The following is a 16,812-nucleotide window of genomic DNA, read 5'->3' as shown; positions in this document are numbered from 1 at the left end:
ATGAGATACTCCTAAACCAACTTGAAAGTTGAATTGTACTCTCTGGAACCGTGCTGAACTGGTTTAATACTTACCTCACTAGCAGATACTATTTTGTTAGCCTTGGTGAACATGTTTCAGACAAGCGCAATTTTCTCTTTGGTGTTCCTCAGGGTTCAATTCTTGGTCCACTACTGTTTTCCCTGTATGCTTCCAATTGGAGAAATTGTTTGCAACCGTGGTGTAAATTTTCATTGTTATGCAGATGACACCCAGTTATATTTATCTGTTGCACCAGATGATAAGGAGGCCCTAAATCCCTTGATACATTGCCTCTCTAGTATTGTACAGTGGATGAGTGGTGACTTCCTTATATTAAATCAAGACAAAACAGAAGTTCTTATAATTGGCACAGATGCACAAAGAGAAGAAATTTTAAGCAGGCTTGGAAATCCGGCTCTACAGATTAAACCAGAAGTAAAAAAACTTGGTGTTATCCTTGACTCTGAACTGAATTTTAAAAGTCATATCAGTAATGTTACAAAGATAGCTTTCTATCATTTAAGGAACATTGCAAGAATCAGACCCTACCTTTCTTTGGAAGATGCTAGGACTCATGCCTTTGTATTTTCACGCTATGATTAATGTAAAGTAATGTGATTTATACTGGTTTACCAAAAAAAAAACAAAAAAAAAACCATTGATCAGCTGCAACTCGTTCAAAATTCAGCAGCAAGACTTTTAACCAAAACTAGCAAAAGGGAACACATTACACCAGTATTAGCGTCATTGCAGTGGCTATGTGTAACGCTGAGGATAGAATTTAAAATTCTTTTATTTGTTTTTACGGCCCAAAATGGTCTAGCACTTTCATATCTTTCAGATTGCTTGGTGGAGTATGTTCCAAACAGTTTGCTTAGGCCGCTTAAAACTGGCGTCCTAAATGTGCCACAAATAAATTGCAAAAAGTAAGTTGAAGCAGCTTTTCTTAGTCTGTGCACCGAAGATTTGCAACAGACTCCCACCACATATTAGACAAGCAACCTCTGATGATAATTTCAAGAAGCAGCTCAAAACTTATTTTTATGGTCTTGCTTTTAATTAATCTAACCTTTATTTGATATTTCTTTTATATTGTTTCATGGTTCTTATATCTTAAAATTGCTTTTACTATTATCAGTTGTTTTTGCTACCAATATTGTCTTTTTTAACTCCTTATGATTTTACCTATTTTTATCTTTTTAGGATTTTATTGTTTATTGTTGTTTTTTTTATTGTTTTAATGTTTCTTATTTTTAAATATCTGTCTTTTTGTTTTAATATCTTTTCTTTTAAAGCAATTTGAGCTACATTTTGTTATAAAAGGTACTATATAAATAAAGTGTATAATGATAATAATAATCATAATAAACTAATTTTTAAATAAGTGGGAGAAATATTAACTATTTAATGCCGTCTCTCCCTTTTTACATGAGTGGATCAGGAGCAGAGTTATTGTGTCATTAAGACACGGACATCATTTATAAGCTAAATAAGCCACAGCTTGTCCAACTGATCGGTTTGTGACTGTCAGGCATCATTTTATTACGAAAATCCAGCAGCAGCCTACAGACAGGTGAGCTGCAGCCTCTCGGGTGAGCGCTGATGTCATAGTGGAAGATGTAGCCATGAGTTCAGGAGTTGAATGAAAAATAATACGTGTAGAAGTTTTGGAGATGATTCAAAGATATCAATCAACAAACCGAAAGGACAGAGCTGCAGAATCTCAGGTGAGGTTTGAAAACCTTACAGCAGACAGTTGGTTTAACAGTACTTACAGGTTATTATACTTAAACATTTTGCAGAGTCAGGCTCTTTATGTGTGTGTTCATGTGTGCATATGAAAGAGAAAAGAGAGATAGACAGCAAGTGCACATACAGAACTATTTTGGCCATCCAACAAACATGCTCATACCAAAGATAAACCAAACCTACGCCCTTGGTTATAAACCACCACTGTGTGGCATCTTCTCTTCCACCTCCTCTTAACTCATGTTCCTACATGAGGGGAAAAAATGTTATTCATCTGATGTCACACAGTGTTGGGAAATGCACTGTGTGAACAGCCTATCTGTAGCATAAATAAATAATAGGATTGAAGACCTCCGGAGCCAGCGTCCAGGCAACTCCTGGTGTGGCCTTGTGTCACTGAGCTGCGGCCGTTCATCGATGCAGCATTTTCTGGACCCGGAAGAGAGTCTAGCCACCATTTTGCTGCTTAAAGTGATTTTTTTCAGCAGACGCAAACCTTGCGCACCAGTGTGCTGCCCAGACAGCAGCAGCTGCTAACAACATCGCCCTGCTCTCTCTGCCATGGCTAAGCAGCCCAGCGTGCTCCGTCCAGAGACAGCGTCAGACATCAGCTATCCTGACCCTCTCCACAGCGACAACAGTGGCTCAGGCTTGGATTATGGTGTGGCAAACGATACTGCAGCAGAACATGTGGCTCCACATGTCCCAGCTCCCAGTGCAGATCTGACAGGAGCTGCTGGATGGCCCCATCAGCCCCAATGGGCTGTTTGGGCTGCTCCCTCAGAGCGCCACCACACACCTTCAAAATGCATCTGAGGAAGTGGACAGAGTGAGAAGACTCAAGACTCCTGGCGCGACCTCCGGGACACATGCTCCAGACAAAGGCGCCACACAGCCAGTGCTGCAGCTGCACCTCGGCCCGCACCTGCACAGCCTCCTCCTCCGCCACAGCGTCCTCCAGCCACGGCTCAACAAGCTCCACGCCGTCCCGCCGCCAGAGGCTGGCGCCCGGCCTGCACTTGGTCCAACCCATCGGCTGAGCCACCTCACAAACAGCTGAGATATATCGACAGGATGCGGGGGAAGTGTGTTTTTCTCCAGAATCTGTCAAACAAAACGGCTCTTTTAAGACACACCCATCTGTCACTTAAGAGCAGTTTCCTCTCAAACAGCAACTGTTTGTGCCGAGACACACGTTACCTCTGCTGCACTCTCACACAGTGCATCAGTCGCTGAGGCAGTCCTGTCACTCTCTCATGTTTTTATGAGCATCATTTCTCTTCCCAAATGTGCACAACAGCCCGCACACACTCTCCGCCTCTCTGCGCCCACCCTACTTCCCACCAATCGGTGCGAGTTAGTGGAGGTTTCTCGCCATGGCATGAATCAGACTCAGAGTCTGGGTGCGCAGATGCTGACACACTCACTGTCACGCATCCTCCCATGCAGCCCTTTCATCCCTGCCCTCCCATTGGCTGTGTCGAGCGAGCTATCGATTCATACAGCGGCAGTGAGGGTGTTACAATGGCTGTCAGGAATGTCCACAGAGGCTCCACAAACGTTTGCACGCCTGCTTTCAGAGCGCTGCTCAGCGTGGCAAAGTCTGCTTTCCGTGAACAAATGGATGGAAAGATTAATTCCCTCTCCATTCAACGGAGTGTTGGAGACTGTCATGTCATCTCAGACGGAGATAGCTGCTCTGATGGCAGAATCGTCGGAGCTCCTGGAAAAGGGAGCTATTTCCTGAGTCTCCCCAGGCGAGGAGAGCAAGGGTGGAATGAGACCGATTCTCGACCCATCTCTCTTCAACGAATCCATAATGAAGAGGCCGTTTCATGTTAACCATAAATCCACATCCATCAACCTAAAAGACGCTTATTTTCATGTGCCCGTCATCTCCAGGCACAAGAAGCACGTCATGGTTCCTGACAATGATACAGCTGCTATCAGGGAAACCATGGCAACTCCATGGCACAGGGACGCACTCTTGCAGCTGGACGGTGCAATCCTACAATTCCTGTTGACAAGTCAGTTATGGGTCTGGAGCTCCTGGAGAAATTAGGTTTGGTGTGTGGAAAGGGGCTCTGGCTCTATCGATGGTTAAAACTTATGCTGCAGCCATTTCATCCTGTCATGAAGGATATGGAGAAAGATCTGTTCTTGCACACTCGTTGCTTAAGTGCTTTCTAAAAGGAGTCAGGCAACAGAGATTTCTCTTTGACACCACAACGGGATTTACCCCTGGTGTTATGCGCTCTGGGGGAACCCCCCTTGAAGCCTATATTGCAAATCTCTCTCAAAGCTGTCATTAACGACAGCACTTCTCCTAGCCCTGACTTCGACTAAGAGAATTAGTGATTTATGTGGGCTTTCAGCCTCTCCCTCTTGTCTCGTTATCAGAGATGACGGGAGCGCATCTACTCTGAGGCCGAATCCCACATTCACGCCCAACATCATAACCACTTCTATTTCGTGTAGGTTTCGCTCTCTAAGAGCTGTTTCTATTGGGTTTATCCCCACGTGCATGCGCAGTCGTGAAGATGATCTTTCGCGCCATTGTGCCCTGCACAGTTGCCCCTCTCAGGTCCACATCCACGGTATATTATACCGGTGTAACCAGAGATCTGCTCCCATTTTTTCCTCAGCGTTTGTATGCAGTTGGAGGTTATGTCTTCAAGCAAGACTCAGCACCCTGCCAGAGCGGTATGTTTGTGCCCCTACTGTCAGATCGGCTACACAATGGCCTCTGACTTCCACCCCCGCTGCGAGACATGCCTCGGTGCCAAACACGCAGGACTGGCACTCACCGTCCGGGCAACATGCGCCTTCAGCGCTCGCCTGCCAACGGAAGACCTGCAACGACAAGCGGAGGCCTTCGCAGCGCTGCAGCTAGAGGGCGATGGAGATGACAAATGGGATGACCGTGCTAGCTTCACAGTTGAATAAGCCGTGGATTTTTTCAACCAGATGGTGCATGGTACTGGGCACAAGTCTGATGACTCAGCTTCCTCCATCGCTGGCAGCCCCCCCGGCTCTCCCCTCTCCCCGTTGGGAGACCTGGAGCTCGACAACGATAAGGGAGCCCTGCTCGCGTGGCTATTTCGTCACAGCCTGCTGGCCACCTTCCAGCCAAGGCTCTCCTCCAAGATCTTTCGATCATTATTAAGATGGCGGCTGACCTGAAGGATATTCCTATGCTGGCAGATCCACCTGCACCTGCTCATAGCGTTTTAGGAGGTGATGTCTATGTCTCAGAACTGGTGTCCAGGCAGTTCCCGGTGTGGCCTCGTGCCACAGAGTTTCGGCCGCTTATTGATGCAGCTTTTTCCGAACCTGGAAAGCTGAAGGCACCGGTGGCTCGTTACAATCCCTTCACCAGAGTTCACAGGGATACAGAACATGGGTTCCCTGTCGTCCCATCACTAGAAGCAGACGCAAGCTTGCGCCACCTTCTCCTCGGGACCAAGTTACCACCCGCCTTACTGAGCACCAGTGTGCTGCACAGACAGTAGCAGCTGCTAACAACTTTGCCCTGCTCTCCTCTGCTGTCTCCGCCATGACTAGGCAGCCCGGCGTGCTTCCTCCTGAGATGGTGAAAGGCATCAGGAAGGTGATGTCAGCTATCCTGACCCTCTCCATGGACTTCCGTCTTCCCACAAGAGTTAGAGAGAAGAAACGTCACGCTGTCTCTGCCCATTGCATGCCTTGTCTCGTTATGTGACGCGCACAGCAAGCCTCAGACAGACACAGCAGCTGTTTGACAAAACAGCGCTTGGCCCACTGGCTGTGTGACACTAGCACACAGGCATATGCTGCAGCTGGGGTGAATCCCCCGCTGGGCATTCATGCACACTCTACGAGGGCCTTGTCCTCCTCCACAGCTCTCCTCAGAGGGATGGCAGCGGCAGACATTTGTGAAGCAGCATCGTGGGCTTCACCGTCTCCTTTTATTCAGTTCTACTTACACGACGTGTCTGAGTCCTCCCTGACTCACTCAGTGTTGAACGTGCTCAACGATCAGTGACACGCTGTCAGCTCTGAGCGCGTTACACACACACATTCATCTGGTAGAGAGCCTTTATATGTGCTACAAGCTGGCATACATTCAAACTCTCTTTTAACTTATTTGAACGAGTCTCTGGGGCTGCCACAGTACGTAACAGTCGACCCTGTGTGCTCTCCCAACATAAGTTCACTGTGTGTGAAATGTGTGTGAAATGTGTGCTTATGCGCTCTCTGTGCACACCTGCATGCACCATGTGTATCCTCCTCTGCTCACATCTTTGTGGATTAGTGGGCTGTTTCGCCCTTTTCATCACCTGCTCTGCTTACGTTTGGGACATTTTACAGTGCGTAATTATTGTCCCCACTCTCCACAGCAGCAGGTGTGCCAGGTGAATGAGTGTAATGTTTTCACTTTGACCATTCACACAGGGCGGGAACAGGGTGACAACATAGCATGCCTTATGCCTTTTTATTTAATTTTATTGTGCTCTGCCCTAATGGAGTTGTGAACTAGTGTGTGTTTACGTGCTTGTGGACTGTGGCGGCACAGTGGAGCATTGACCACATCAGCTTCGCCCTAAACCCAATAGCAACAGCTCTTAGAGGGCGAAGCCTATACTCATAGGATCTGGGGTTATGATACGTAACCAACGTCTTCCCACAGATATCAGCCACCGGACATCCTTAATGCTCTCTGACATATTTGTTGTTTTTGTTTTAATCACCACTGTGCCTTCATTATAAGTTAAATTTTGATAATTAATAAATCCCTCATATTTAAAATAATTTATTTTATTAGACATCATTTTATTGGGCAGAACACTCCAGTCTATTGTAGATGTTGGTATTGTGTAATAAAATTCCTGTATAATAATTTATAATAAGGGCCGTGTCTTGCCCTGCCTCCTCTTTTATTACACTTTTTATTCCAACATCTCCAACACAGAGAGCATTTCTGGTGATGGCGGCAGATATATTTTTTACAAAGGCAATTTTTCATCTGTCACCGAGTTCTACAGCACCCAGACCGCCATATTCTTTGTTTTCACTCTCATAAACCTATTTAATTAGTTAAAAATAATTAAGAATTATTATTATAGTAAAGACTTAAATGCAGATCCAAACACATCTTGTAATGCCTCACTTTGCACTAAATTCCAGTCAATAATCTATAATAAACCTTATTATTTATCGTGGCTGTTTTGCATTACTCAGGCCGGAAACTGTGTAGTTCCGGCAGTAACTTGCCATAATCGCTTCTGATTGGACGACCACACTGAAGCTCCATCTGACCAATGAACGACCAGCTAGTGAGCCGTTGGGGTTATATAACCCAGGCTTCCGGTGACAAAGGGCATTGTACTTCTGTAATCTGAAGAACGACGAAAACAAGATGTCTGGACGAGGAAAAACTGGCGCCGGTAAGGCCAGAGCGAAGGCAAAGACCCGTTCCTCCCGGGCCGGGCTTCAGTTCCCGGTCGGCAGAGTCCACAGACTGCTGAGGAAGGGTAATTATGCGGAGCGTGTCGGTGCCGGAGCCCCGGTGTACCTGGCGGCGGTGCTGGAGTACCTGACCGCTGAGATCCTGGAGCTGGCCGGAAACGCTGCCCGCGACAACAAGAAGACCAGGATCATCCCCCGTCACCTGCAGCTGGCTGTCCGCAACGACGAGGAGCTCAACAAGCTGCTGGGCGGAGTGACCATCGCTCAGGGCGGCGTGCTGCCCAACATCCAGGCTGTGCTGCTGCCCAAGAAGACCGAGAAGCCCGCCAAGAAGTAAACACGGAACCGGTTCCTCAACTACACAACAACGGCTCTTTTAAGAGCCAACCACCTCATCAAAGAGCGTTTCCTTACAGTCTTATCAATTGCTGACATAAGTCATGTGTTTAAACTATGATATTGATGTCATACTGGTATCTGTCTTAAATATGATGACAAAACAAGCCTTCAGTATGCAAGTTTCTTTACTAGAGAATTGTGACATTACAGTATTTTACATATTGGAACAATTATTACATTTACTGCATATTTAACTTTATATTGTATCATTTCTCCTATATAACAGACTGCATAACTATAGCTACATCTATCAGATCCTTCACTTTTGCACATTTCTTACAATCCACAAGTCAGCTAAATTGTGTGTGTGTATATATAGTTCAAGTATTGTGTGTGTGTGTGTGTGTATAGATTTAATCTCATTACTTGTAGATCTTATCAGTTTCCTTTTTTCCTGCACTGCTGTGACATGCAAATTTCCCCTCTGGGGATCAATAAAGTCCTAAGAGTAACAATTAGATGTTTACGTGTAAGGGAGAAATAATATAACTTTAATTCTTACCAATAGTATTACAAACAAGTTTGTGGAATTAAAGGGTTAAAAGTCGACACTTAAAACCTGCAATTAAAACAATTACCAGGTTCCTCATTGAACAATGAAGATTAGTTATGTTTGATCAACTATATTTGTATGGTATATCATTACAGTGCTATATTATGTTTTTTTTTTCTCAGATCACAAAAAAAGCCTTTTGGTTTATTTATATATTTGTTTTTACCTCAGTTTACTTTTTATGAGCTGCTGTTGTGCTGAATCAACATGTCTGCCAGGAGCACATAGATCCATTTCTCCATGTGTCCTAATTCCAGATTATACAATCAGATTACATATAATAATAAACCCCTGTAGTAGAATGAAGCTACTCTCTCATAGAACCAACTTAAGAGTCATAAAGTTATCCTAAAATGTCCAGGAATAATTAACATGTGAAATGAACAACAATCGAATATATTTTTAATGTATAAATCGGGCTGAAATAACAGGAAATTGTCAGAAATGGAAACAATGATGTAGCGAGACGTTCCAGAGATCACATCAGGAGGATTCAGTTCCACGCTGACAAGTGTAGACAATGAAGATGATCAGAAAATGATTGGAAATAAAATCAATGTTTTTTTTGTTTGTTTGTTTGTTTGCACCCCTGATAAATATAAATAAAAGGAAAAAGTGGTGTAACATCCTATCAAACATTCAAATACAAATAACATAATCGCCTAAAATGACTCTATTCCTAATGGTACAGTTTCAGTAATGTATCATTGATCGTGATCAATGAAATGAAGTCATCAAGGATCTACTCTGAACAAACCTCTGCAGCTCTGACATTTAACAGCATTTTACACTCAAAACAAGTTTGATAAAACTTTTTTTTTGGTGACGTTTGTGAGTAAAAGTGAAGCATTTTCACTTAAATCCAGAATTTTACTTTTAATAGTTGAATAAATACGAGGCCCTGTAAAAACTGATACACATAAGCATTCATGGCATTTCCTGTATCCCCACGTACACATATATTTACACACACATCTACATACTGTTGTGAAGTATTTCCCGCCATAGTAGGCCGTCCTCCATTTTAAAATCTTTTATTTGTTGTCAGATGGAGGTCATGTGAAGTGTTGGTTAACCTCTGGGGTCGAAGGATACTTTCCCCATTTTTATATATCTTCTTAAATTTGCCTTTTAAAGGCACTTGCCTATAAAATAATACCCAAGTGTTTCATATCAAAATGTTCAGAACAATTTCAGCTTTCTGTAGTATGACGTAGAGCACCGTGTCAAGAGATAATTTGGCCCAAGAGCTGAAATATTTTAACTCCGATTATAGAAATTATCCCTAACTCTTTACATACATACCTTTACCAAAGTCTTAGGTCCATAAAAATAATATAATACATGAATAAAATAATAGATAAATGTTTAAAAATGTCTAAAATTACATTTTGTCATATTGTTTTTAATTAGAAGTGTAGTCGCTCTACTTTCACCAAATGAGGGACTGAGATAAAATGGACATGTGAGCATTACAGCTTTCTTTTCAAACAAACTTTTATTCTCACTACACAGAAAAATCACACTATTTACAATAATTACATAATAATGTTACTTCAACTGTCATGCTAGGGAAACATCCTTCTGCCTGATGCATTAGTACAGCGAGTTATATTATATAATATGATATGAGAGGAGCTGCATCACATTCAGCTTCTTTTCATGTCTAGTTAGAACAACACAAATACTACAGCTGAGAGTCTGTTTCTAAGCAGCAGCAGGAAGTTAACTGTCAGGTTAACCTGCCAAATATCACAGAGAAAGATACAAAATGGAGGCGAAACTACGTAAGCGAGGCTGAATCTGGCTCCGCCCAGTAAAGTTGACGCCGCCTGTCCTCCCTTACGTCCGCAGACACGCTTTAAATAAAGAAGCTCTGCCGACGCGAATCATATTTAACTTTCGTCTTGATCGAGAAGAGATCAGTTAAAAATGAGCGGAAGAGGAAAAGGCGGCAAAGGACTCGGTAAAGGAGGCGCTAAGCGTCACCGTAAAGTCCTCCGTGATAACATCCAGGGAATCACCAAACCCGCCATTCGCCGTCTGGCTCGCCGCGGCGGCGTGAAGCGTATCTCCGGTCTGATCTACGAGGAGACCCGCGGTGTGCTGAAGGTGTTCCTGGAGAACGTGATCCGTGATGCCGTCACCTACACCGAGCACGCCAAGAGGAAGACCGTGACCGCCATGGACGTGGTCTACGCGCTGAAGAGGCAGGGCCGCACCCTGTACGGCTTCGGAGGTTAAACCTGATCCAGACCTGCTGAGACAAGAACACAAAGGCTCTTTTAAGAGCCGCCACTTCCTCTAAGAGACGATATCCTGTTAAATAGTTATAGCTGCACATTAGAAAAAATTTGCCGCCAGACCTCAAAGCTGTTCTGTTATGAATGATTGTGCTGCTTATGTTTATTACTATATACAAGGTATCTGTAGGTCTTGGAACAGAACTAAATTCTTATAAAAGTACTCTTAAGGCAGAATTATGACGTACAAAAGTAAGGCTTCCTGCTGTAACTAGTTTTACTGAGGTGTTTTTTTTTCTTGTGTTTTTACACTTAAACCAAAAGCAGACTATCTGCAGGTTTCCTCTAAGAATACTTTTCACAAAGGTCTTATTTATTTCATGCCTGCCATAGACAGTAATGCAAGTTAAAACATATTGGACATACGTGTTGATTATAGTGAAACCTGCCTGGAAAATCCTCAATGTTATTGTTCAAGAGATGTTTATTTGTACATAGTGTGAACTTCTGCCTCATACATCGATTTACAGATTAAGCTAGTTTGCAGTTCTCATTCCTGGATGTGCATTTAAAATACATAATACTCAATAATACAAATCTGCACATTACAACACAAAAATAAACAAAACATACAAAGCAGTACAAAACAAACAAACAAAAGTTTCATAAACCGTTCTATTCATCTATTCATTCATTCTTTTTCTGCTCATGATTAACCTCTTAATCCCTAGTCCTCTGGCTCAGGCCCCTTCTCGAAAATGGCAAACTCAAAATAAATTTAGTATATCTCTGCAACTACAAGGTTTATATGAATAATCTTTATATCTTGATAAAAGTAACACTTACTCAGGGTCAGAGTAAATGAAGATGGAAGACAGCATAAATGAAAGATTTCATGTCTGCCTTAAAAAAACTGTTCAGTATTCGCGTGAATGTTCCCATTATGATTATGTAGTTGCAACCCCCAAACCTCTAGCAAACCATAAAACAACATCTGAACATTATCTGTGCCAAGTCTGGTGCTAATAAAGTGAAGCAGAGCAAAGTTAGAGGTTTTAGTAAAGAATTTTCTAGACAATGTTTGTAAATTAGTAACTAGCAGGGTAAAAATCTGTAACTTAACTTTTAAAGGAAACATATTTTACTTTATTTCTTGTATTTCATGTATTTGTGGGGTAAAGTCAGGAAATATTAGAAATAAAATTGTTCCAATAAAAGGTGACATTACATTCAGTTGGAAGAGTGCAGGAATCACTATTATTCTTTTTGTTGAGCAGAGAAACACCATCTTCATGTTTCAGCTGGGAGAATCAATAAAATTCATATTAACATCATTACAGTGTATTATTATAGTATTGTTATTCCAGAGAGAAAAGCACCAGCAATTTTTGATTGAGGATTAATGATTCATGGATTTTTTAAATAAAACATATCAGCTTGAATGAATGTTAAATCTAAATATAACATGTTTATGTCTCTATAGTTATGGGTTTTGTACAGCATATTATATTATAAACTGTGGCTATTCTTCAGATGAGGCGGATCTTTCAGTAAAAAGGCGGTCAGATCGATTCTCAAGGGTTGGGGCGCTGCGCATGCTCAGTCTCGCTAACAACGAGTCAACCAATCCTGTGCGAGCAACGGCGCAGTAAAGTTTGCATCAGATGGATATATAGAGGCCGTTTGGAGCTGAAATCGTTATTCGTTTGAGGAAATTCAACGACCAATCATGCCTGATCCAGTCAAAGCACCGAAGAAAGGCTCCAAGAAAGCCGTCTCTAAAGCCACCAAGACCGGCAAGAAGAAGAGAAAGACCAGGAAGGAGAGTTACGCCATCTACGTGTACAAGGTGCTGAAGCAGGTCCACCCCGACACCGGCATCTCCTCCAAGGCCATGGGCATCATGAACTCCTTCGTGGGGGACATCTTTGAACGCATCGCCGGTGAGGCTTCCCGCCTTGCTCACTACAACAAGCGCTCCACCATCACCTCCAGGGAGATCCAGACCGCCGTCCGCCTGCTGCTGCCCGGTGAGCTGGCCAAACACGCCGTGTCCGAGGGCACCAAGGCCGTCACCAAGTACACCAGCTCCAAGTAAACCCGCTGTTGGTCCCAACAACTCAAAGGTCCTTTTCAGGACCACCCACACCTTCACCTCAGAGCTTCAGTCCTTCATGATGTATGTTCAGTGTCTCAATCATAATCCTAATTTTGTATTTTGTGATTGTTTATTTTTGACTAAAAACTTGAGGATAGATTTTGTATCAATGGATGAAGAACTCGTTTCTACACTGAAGTTGATCAGTAGAGAACTTTTCACAATAAGTGTTGGCTGCTATAAAGGTTACTGGGAGGAAAGAACATTAAATATTACACCACACATTGAGAATTATCAAAGTAATATGTCCATCTAAATGATGTCCTTTTCTCTGACTGTTGTGTCTTATATAAATGATTTTAAGGATGGAGAAATGTTTTGATGTTGAGCCCAATAACTTAACATGTTATGTCACTTTATTAATAACACTGTTCTGTTGCTGTATATATATGCTTTTTCTTTTTTTTAAAAAAAAACAAACTGTTTCTAGTTGTATAAAGCACTGATAATCCATCATTTCAGCCATTTCAACAGTGCAATATCTGTCTATTGATATTGAGATCAATTCTCTTTCTATCATGAACCACTTAACTTTTGTTCAGTCATTGGTCACTTTAACTATTATACTATAAGTCTGGAAGTGTTCTTTATATTTTATTACTTTTTCAAGTATATCTGTTTTCTTTTTTTTTTATGTTAGACGTTGTTAAGCTTCACATAAATGAAAAAAGTGAGTTTGGTCTGTAATATAATATATAAACTAATATTTTTATTGTCAAATGTAATATGAATACAGTATATGAAGCAATAAGACATATTTACACATGATATACACTTAAATTGGCTGTGTGTCTAAAATAAAATAAAAAGTGGACAAAACTGCTACTTCTCCTGTAGTTCTGTTATTTTAAACTAAATAAAGAGAGTAACACATAATCTACCCGTTTGTATACTTAACATATACATGTTCAAAAAAACAATTATTGGGAAAACCCATTATAATACTAACATTTGACACATGATAAATATTAGTTGGTATATAATCTTTTTGTCTATTCCACATTACATGTGGATCAAAATAAAATAAGGGTATTATATTTAAATATTTTGCACTGGGTATAATTTTGTTGGATGTGTTAATATTTCCCTTTAAAATACACTCAACATGCGTATGTCTATACAGAGAGAACATTGTGTCCATTTATAGTCTGTACAGCTCTGACAGCAAGTTTGCGTCATGAGTCTCAGTGTGTTTGCTGCTATCATTTTATTACAAACTGAACCAACAGATTGATGTTTTTATTTTGAGTCTGAATAAACCAGCTGGAAAACTGATTTAGGTTTAACCAGAAACCAACAGCCACAATATATAAACTTAGAGAAACACATCATGAAGGACTGAAGCTCTGAGGTGAAGGTGTGGGTGGTCCTGAAAAGGACCTTTGAGTTATTGGGACCAACAGCGGGTTTACTTGGAGCTGGTGTACTTGGTGACGGCCTTGGTGCCCTCGGACACGGCGTGTTTGGCCAGCTCGCCGGGCAGCAGCAGGCGGACGGCGGTCTGGATCTCCCTGGAGGTGATGGTGGAGCGCTTGTTGTAGTGAGCAAGGCGGGAAGCCTCACCGGCGATACGCTCAAAGATGTCCCCCACGAAGGAGTTCATGATGCCCATGGCCTTGGAGGAGATGCCGGTGTCGGGGTGGACCTGCTTCAGCACCTTGTACACGTAGATGGCGTAGCTCTCCTTCCTGGTCTTTCTCTTCTTCTTGCCTCCCTTACCGGCGGTCTTAGTCACTGCTTTCTTGGAGCCCTTCTTGGGCGCTGACTTCGCTGGTTCAGGCATTTTTTCTGCAACGTTACTCGGCGGTAAGAACAGCAGCTTGATTTATACAGGCTCCATGCAAATATTGCTGTGCTGCCGCCCTCCTGTGATTGGCTGAGCTGCTCGTGGTCTCACTGCTGGTAACCATAACAACTACAGCGGCTCCGGTCTGATGGTGTTAGCAGCTCAGTGAATCACAGCCTGCTGCCATCTGTCTCAAAACTAATAATCATAAGAGATGAGGATGAACACGTTTTACATTTAAACTTTTGGTGTATTAAATTCACACGATGTGAGTGTTTGATCTCACTCAATTAAACAATGATCAAACCCCGTGGCATGATGAAAAATCAAATGCTGCTGAGACAGATATTAGTAATATAAGATAATATAATATAATATAATACAATATATGTATTTTATTATAGCGTCTCAGTCGAATAAATAATCAATCTTGACTGATGGTCCAAAGCTGTTTAATTTGTTTTCTAAACAGAAAAGTACAGACAGAAGGCAAGATAAAAAAGTTAAAACTTTGTTAGAATTAGCTATTACAATTCGTTAGCACCAGAGAGTTAGCAAACAACACATAAACTCTAAATTATTATACACAAATAAATACAATTAAACTACCGTGTTGCCACTTTTGACTGGAGCTAAACTCCCATTATACTCTCCCCATTCGTCCTTATATTTATTTCCTTGTGTGTTAACTTTACTGTTATGTTCACCCCTTTGTTTACCTTTGTTTACCTTTCTTTCTGTCAATTTATGTCTGTTACATATGTCTAGTATCCTTTCAAGGAAGCAATATAGCAAATAAATATACAAATGCAAATCTTCAGCAGATTATCATTTTATGTGTTGAATCTTCTCCCACATTTTCATTATAATGAAATGATCTTAATATGTAATCATAGAGCCATGATAACACTAAACAACTTAAAGTTGTACTCATTTTAAAAACTAAAATTGAATACCAAAAATGACAAGATGTTTTGGAAACCAGGAATCTGTATTACTGTAAACTTGGTGTGTCTGCACTGTCCGAACCTTCTCTCAAGGATTGATTAAACTGAGGAGAACTTTTATATCATCACAACTTCAAGTTTTTTGAAGCTGAGAGAACATGTTGTCATATTGTTGTACTTTGGCCATGTTAACCCCATAAACATACATTTTAACTTACATTTTAATTGTGGCAACAGAGCCTGACAGGGTACATCACACTGTGCATCACACCAGTGTATTCACATTAATATAATGGTGTTTCCAAGTAGCAGCTAAAGCTAAAAATATAAAGATTGTAATGAGAAGATAAGTGAGGTTAGTGATGACACAATCTAAAATCGTGTCATCAAAAGTGAGAAATAACTGATGGTTATATAATCTTAGAGATAGTATAAAATTATAGCTACATCACATTTTATATAAAGCTTTATTTCATCAACTATGTGAAGGTCCATGTGATGAGTGTCTCTCAGTAACCTGCACAGTAGAAGTCAGAGGGCAACAGTGACGAGGCTGCAGTTTAGTGCTCTGTGTTTGCATCTAAGTTAAAGAAGAGATTGACCAGTTTATTTAGATAATGAAGGTGTTTGTAGTTATCTGATTAATTGGTGTCACCAGTGCGGCTCCTTCCTTAACTGATTGATAATGTCTGCTTGCTGTTTGATATAGTCGTCATTTATAGTTTGGTAAACGTGTCTGAGTTATGATTATTGATCTCTGCGTAAGAAGTGTTAGCACAGTGGTGGCAGTAACAGTCGTAGTAGGTGTGTGGTGCTATTGAACTGTATGTTTGAAGATATGTAGATATGTTTATATATTTTATATAATATCCATAATTAAGTGTATCTCTGTGTTTTTATGTTTGATATTGTTTCTTCATCAATAGTTGATCTCTTTCATCTGCTCCATACTAATATATTGACTTATTAATGCATCATACTTTTTATTTTTATGTTTATTTAATTCTTTGCATTTCAATTTAAATAAATATTTTATTCTATATTTTAGTATTTCCTACAGTTTAGTCACGTAAGTTGGACATAACTGCTGTCCAACGTATGTTACCAGCTAACATAAGTTAGCTAGTTTAGTCCAGTGGTTTCCAACGTAGGGGTCGGGCCCTTCCATAGGATCACCAGACAAATCTGTTTTCAGTTTTTGGATTTTTTTCTCTAATCTTTGATTTTTGCTGAAATATTGGATCATTATAAATATGTAAACATGTATAAATGACATGAGTGAGCAAGGATTTGCGACACAAACACAGAAACAAGAATTTACAACAGTTCATTCTGTTGTCAGTCAGCCTGCTGAGGGCAGTTTGTCCTCTCAGGATCTGCAGCTGCTTCTGTGGACAGAAACACTGAATGCAGGTTGGAGTCGGTGTGGATTGAACAGGTATAACGCTCTCCTCTTCAATATATTGATTCATTGGCTTCATTTCTCCGCCCACTGTAGCGAGTGAGCT

The 16,812-nt window shown here is 41.3% G+C and overlaps 4 protein-coding genes across 4 annotated transcripts; 3 read left to right on the top strand and 1 right to left on the bottom strand.

Moving 5' to 3' along the window:
- Positions 1 to 7,125: 7,125 nt before the first annotated feature.
- On the top strand, positions 7,126 to 7,672 carry LOC137176284 (histone H2A-like). The gene has a single exon (XM_067582482.1). It carries the CDS (start codon positions 7,169 to 7,171, stop codon positions 7,553 to 7,555), a length of 387 nt encoding a protein of 128 aa, XP_067438583.1. The 5' UTR covers positions 7,126 to 7,168; the 3' UTR covers positions 7,556 to 7,672.
- A 2,096-nt stretch (positions 7,673 to 9,768) lies between these two features.
- On the top strand, positions 9,769 to 10,466 carry LOC137176289 (histone H4). The gene has a single exon (XM_067582487.1). The coding sequence runs from the start codon at positions 10,103 to 10,105 to the stop codon at positions 10,412 to 10,414; it is 312 nt and encodes a 103-aa protein (XP_067438588.1). The 5' UTR covers positions 9,769 to 10,102; the 3' UTR covers positions 10,415 to 10,466.
- A 1,485-nt stretch (positions 10,467 to 11,951) lies between these two features.
- LOC137176288 (histone H2B 3-like) lies at positions 11,952 to 12,557 on the top strand. Its single transcript, XM_067582485.1, has one exon. It carries the CDS (start codon positions 12,143 to 12,145, stop codon positions 12,509 to 12,511), a length of 369 nt encoding a protein of 122 aa, XP_067438586.1. The 5' UTR covers positions 11,952 to 12,142; the 3' UTR covers positions 12,512 to 12,557.
- Positions 12,558 to 13,795: 1,238 nt separating this feature from the next.
- LOC137176287 (histone H2B 1/2) lies at positions 13,796 to 14,386 on the bottom strand. Its single transcript, XM_067582484.1, has one exon. The coding sequence runs from the start codon at positions 14,352 to 14,354 to the stop codon at positions 13,980 to 13,982; it is 375 nt and encodes a 124-aa protein (XP_067438585.1). The 5' UTR covers positions 14,355 to 14,386; the 3' UTR covers positions 13,796 to 13,979.
- Positions 14,387 to 16,812: the final 2,426 nt, after the last annotated feature.

The sequence above is a fragment of the Thunnus thynnus genome, chromosome 23 (genome assembly GCF_963924715.1).
Source record: "Thunnus thynnus chromosome 23, fThuThy2.1, whole genome shotgun sequence".
In the NCBI taxonomy this organism is placed as follows: Eukaryota; Metazoa; Chordata; class Actinopteri; order Scombriformes; family Scombridae; genus Thunnus; species Thunnus thynnus.
This window is presented reverse-complemented; position numbering and strand designations above follow the sequence as displayed.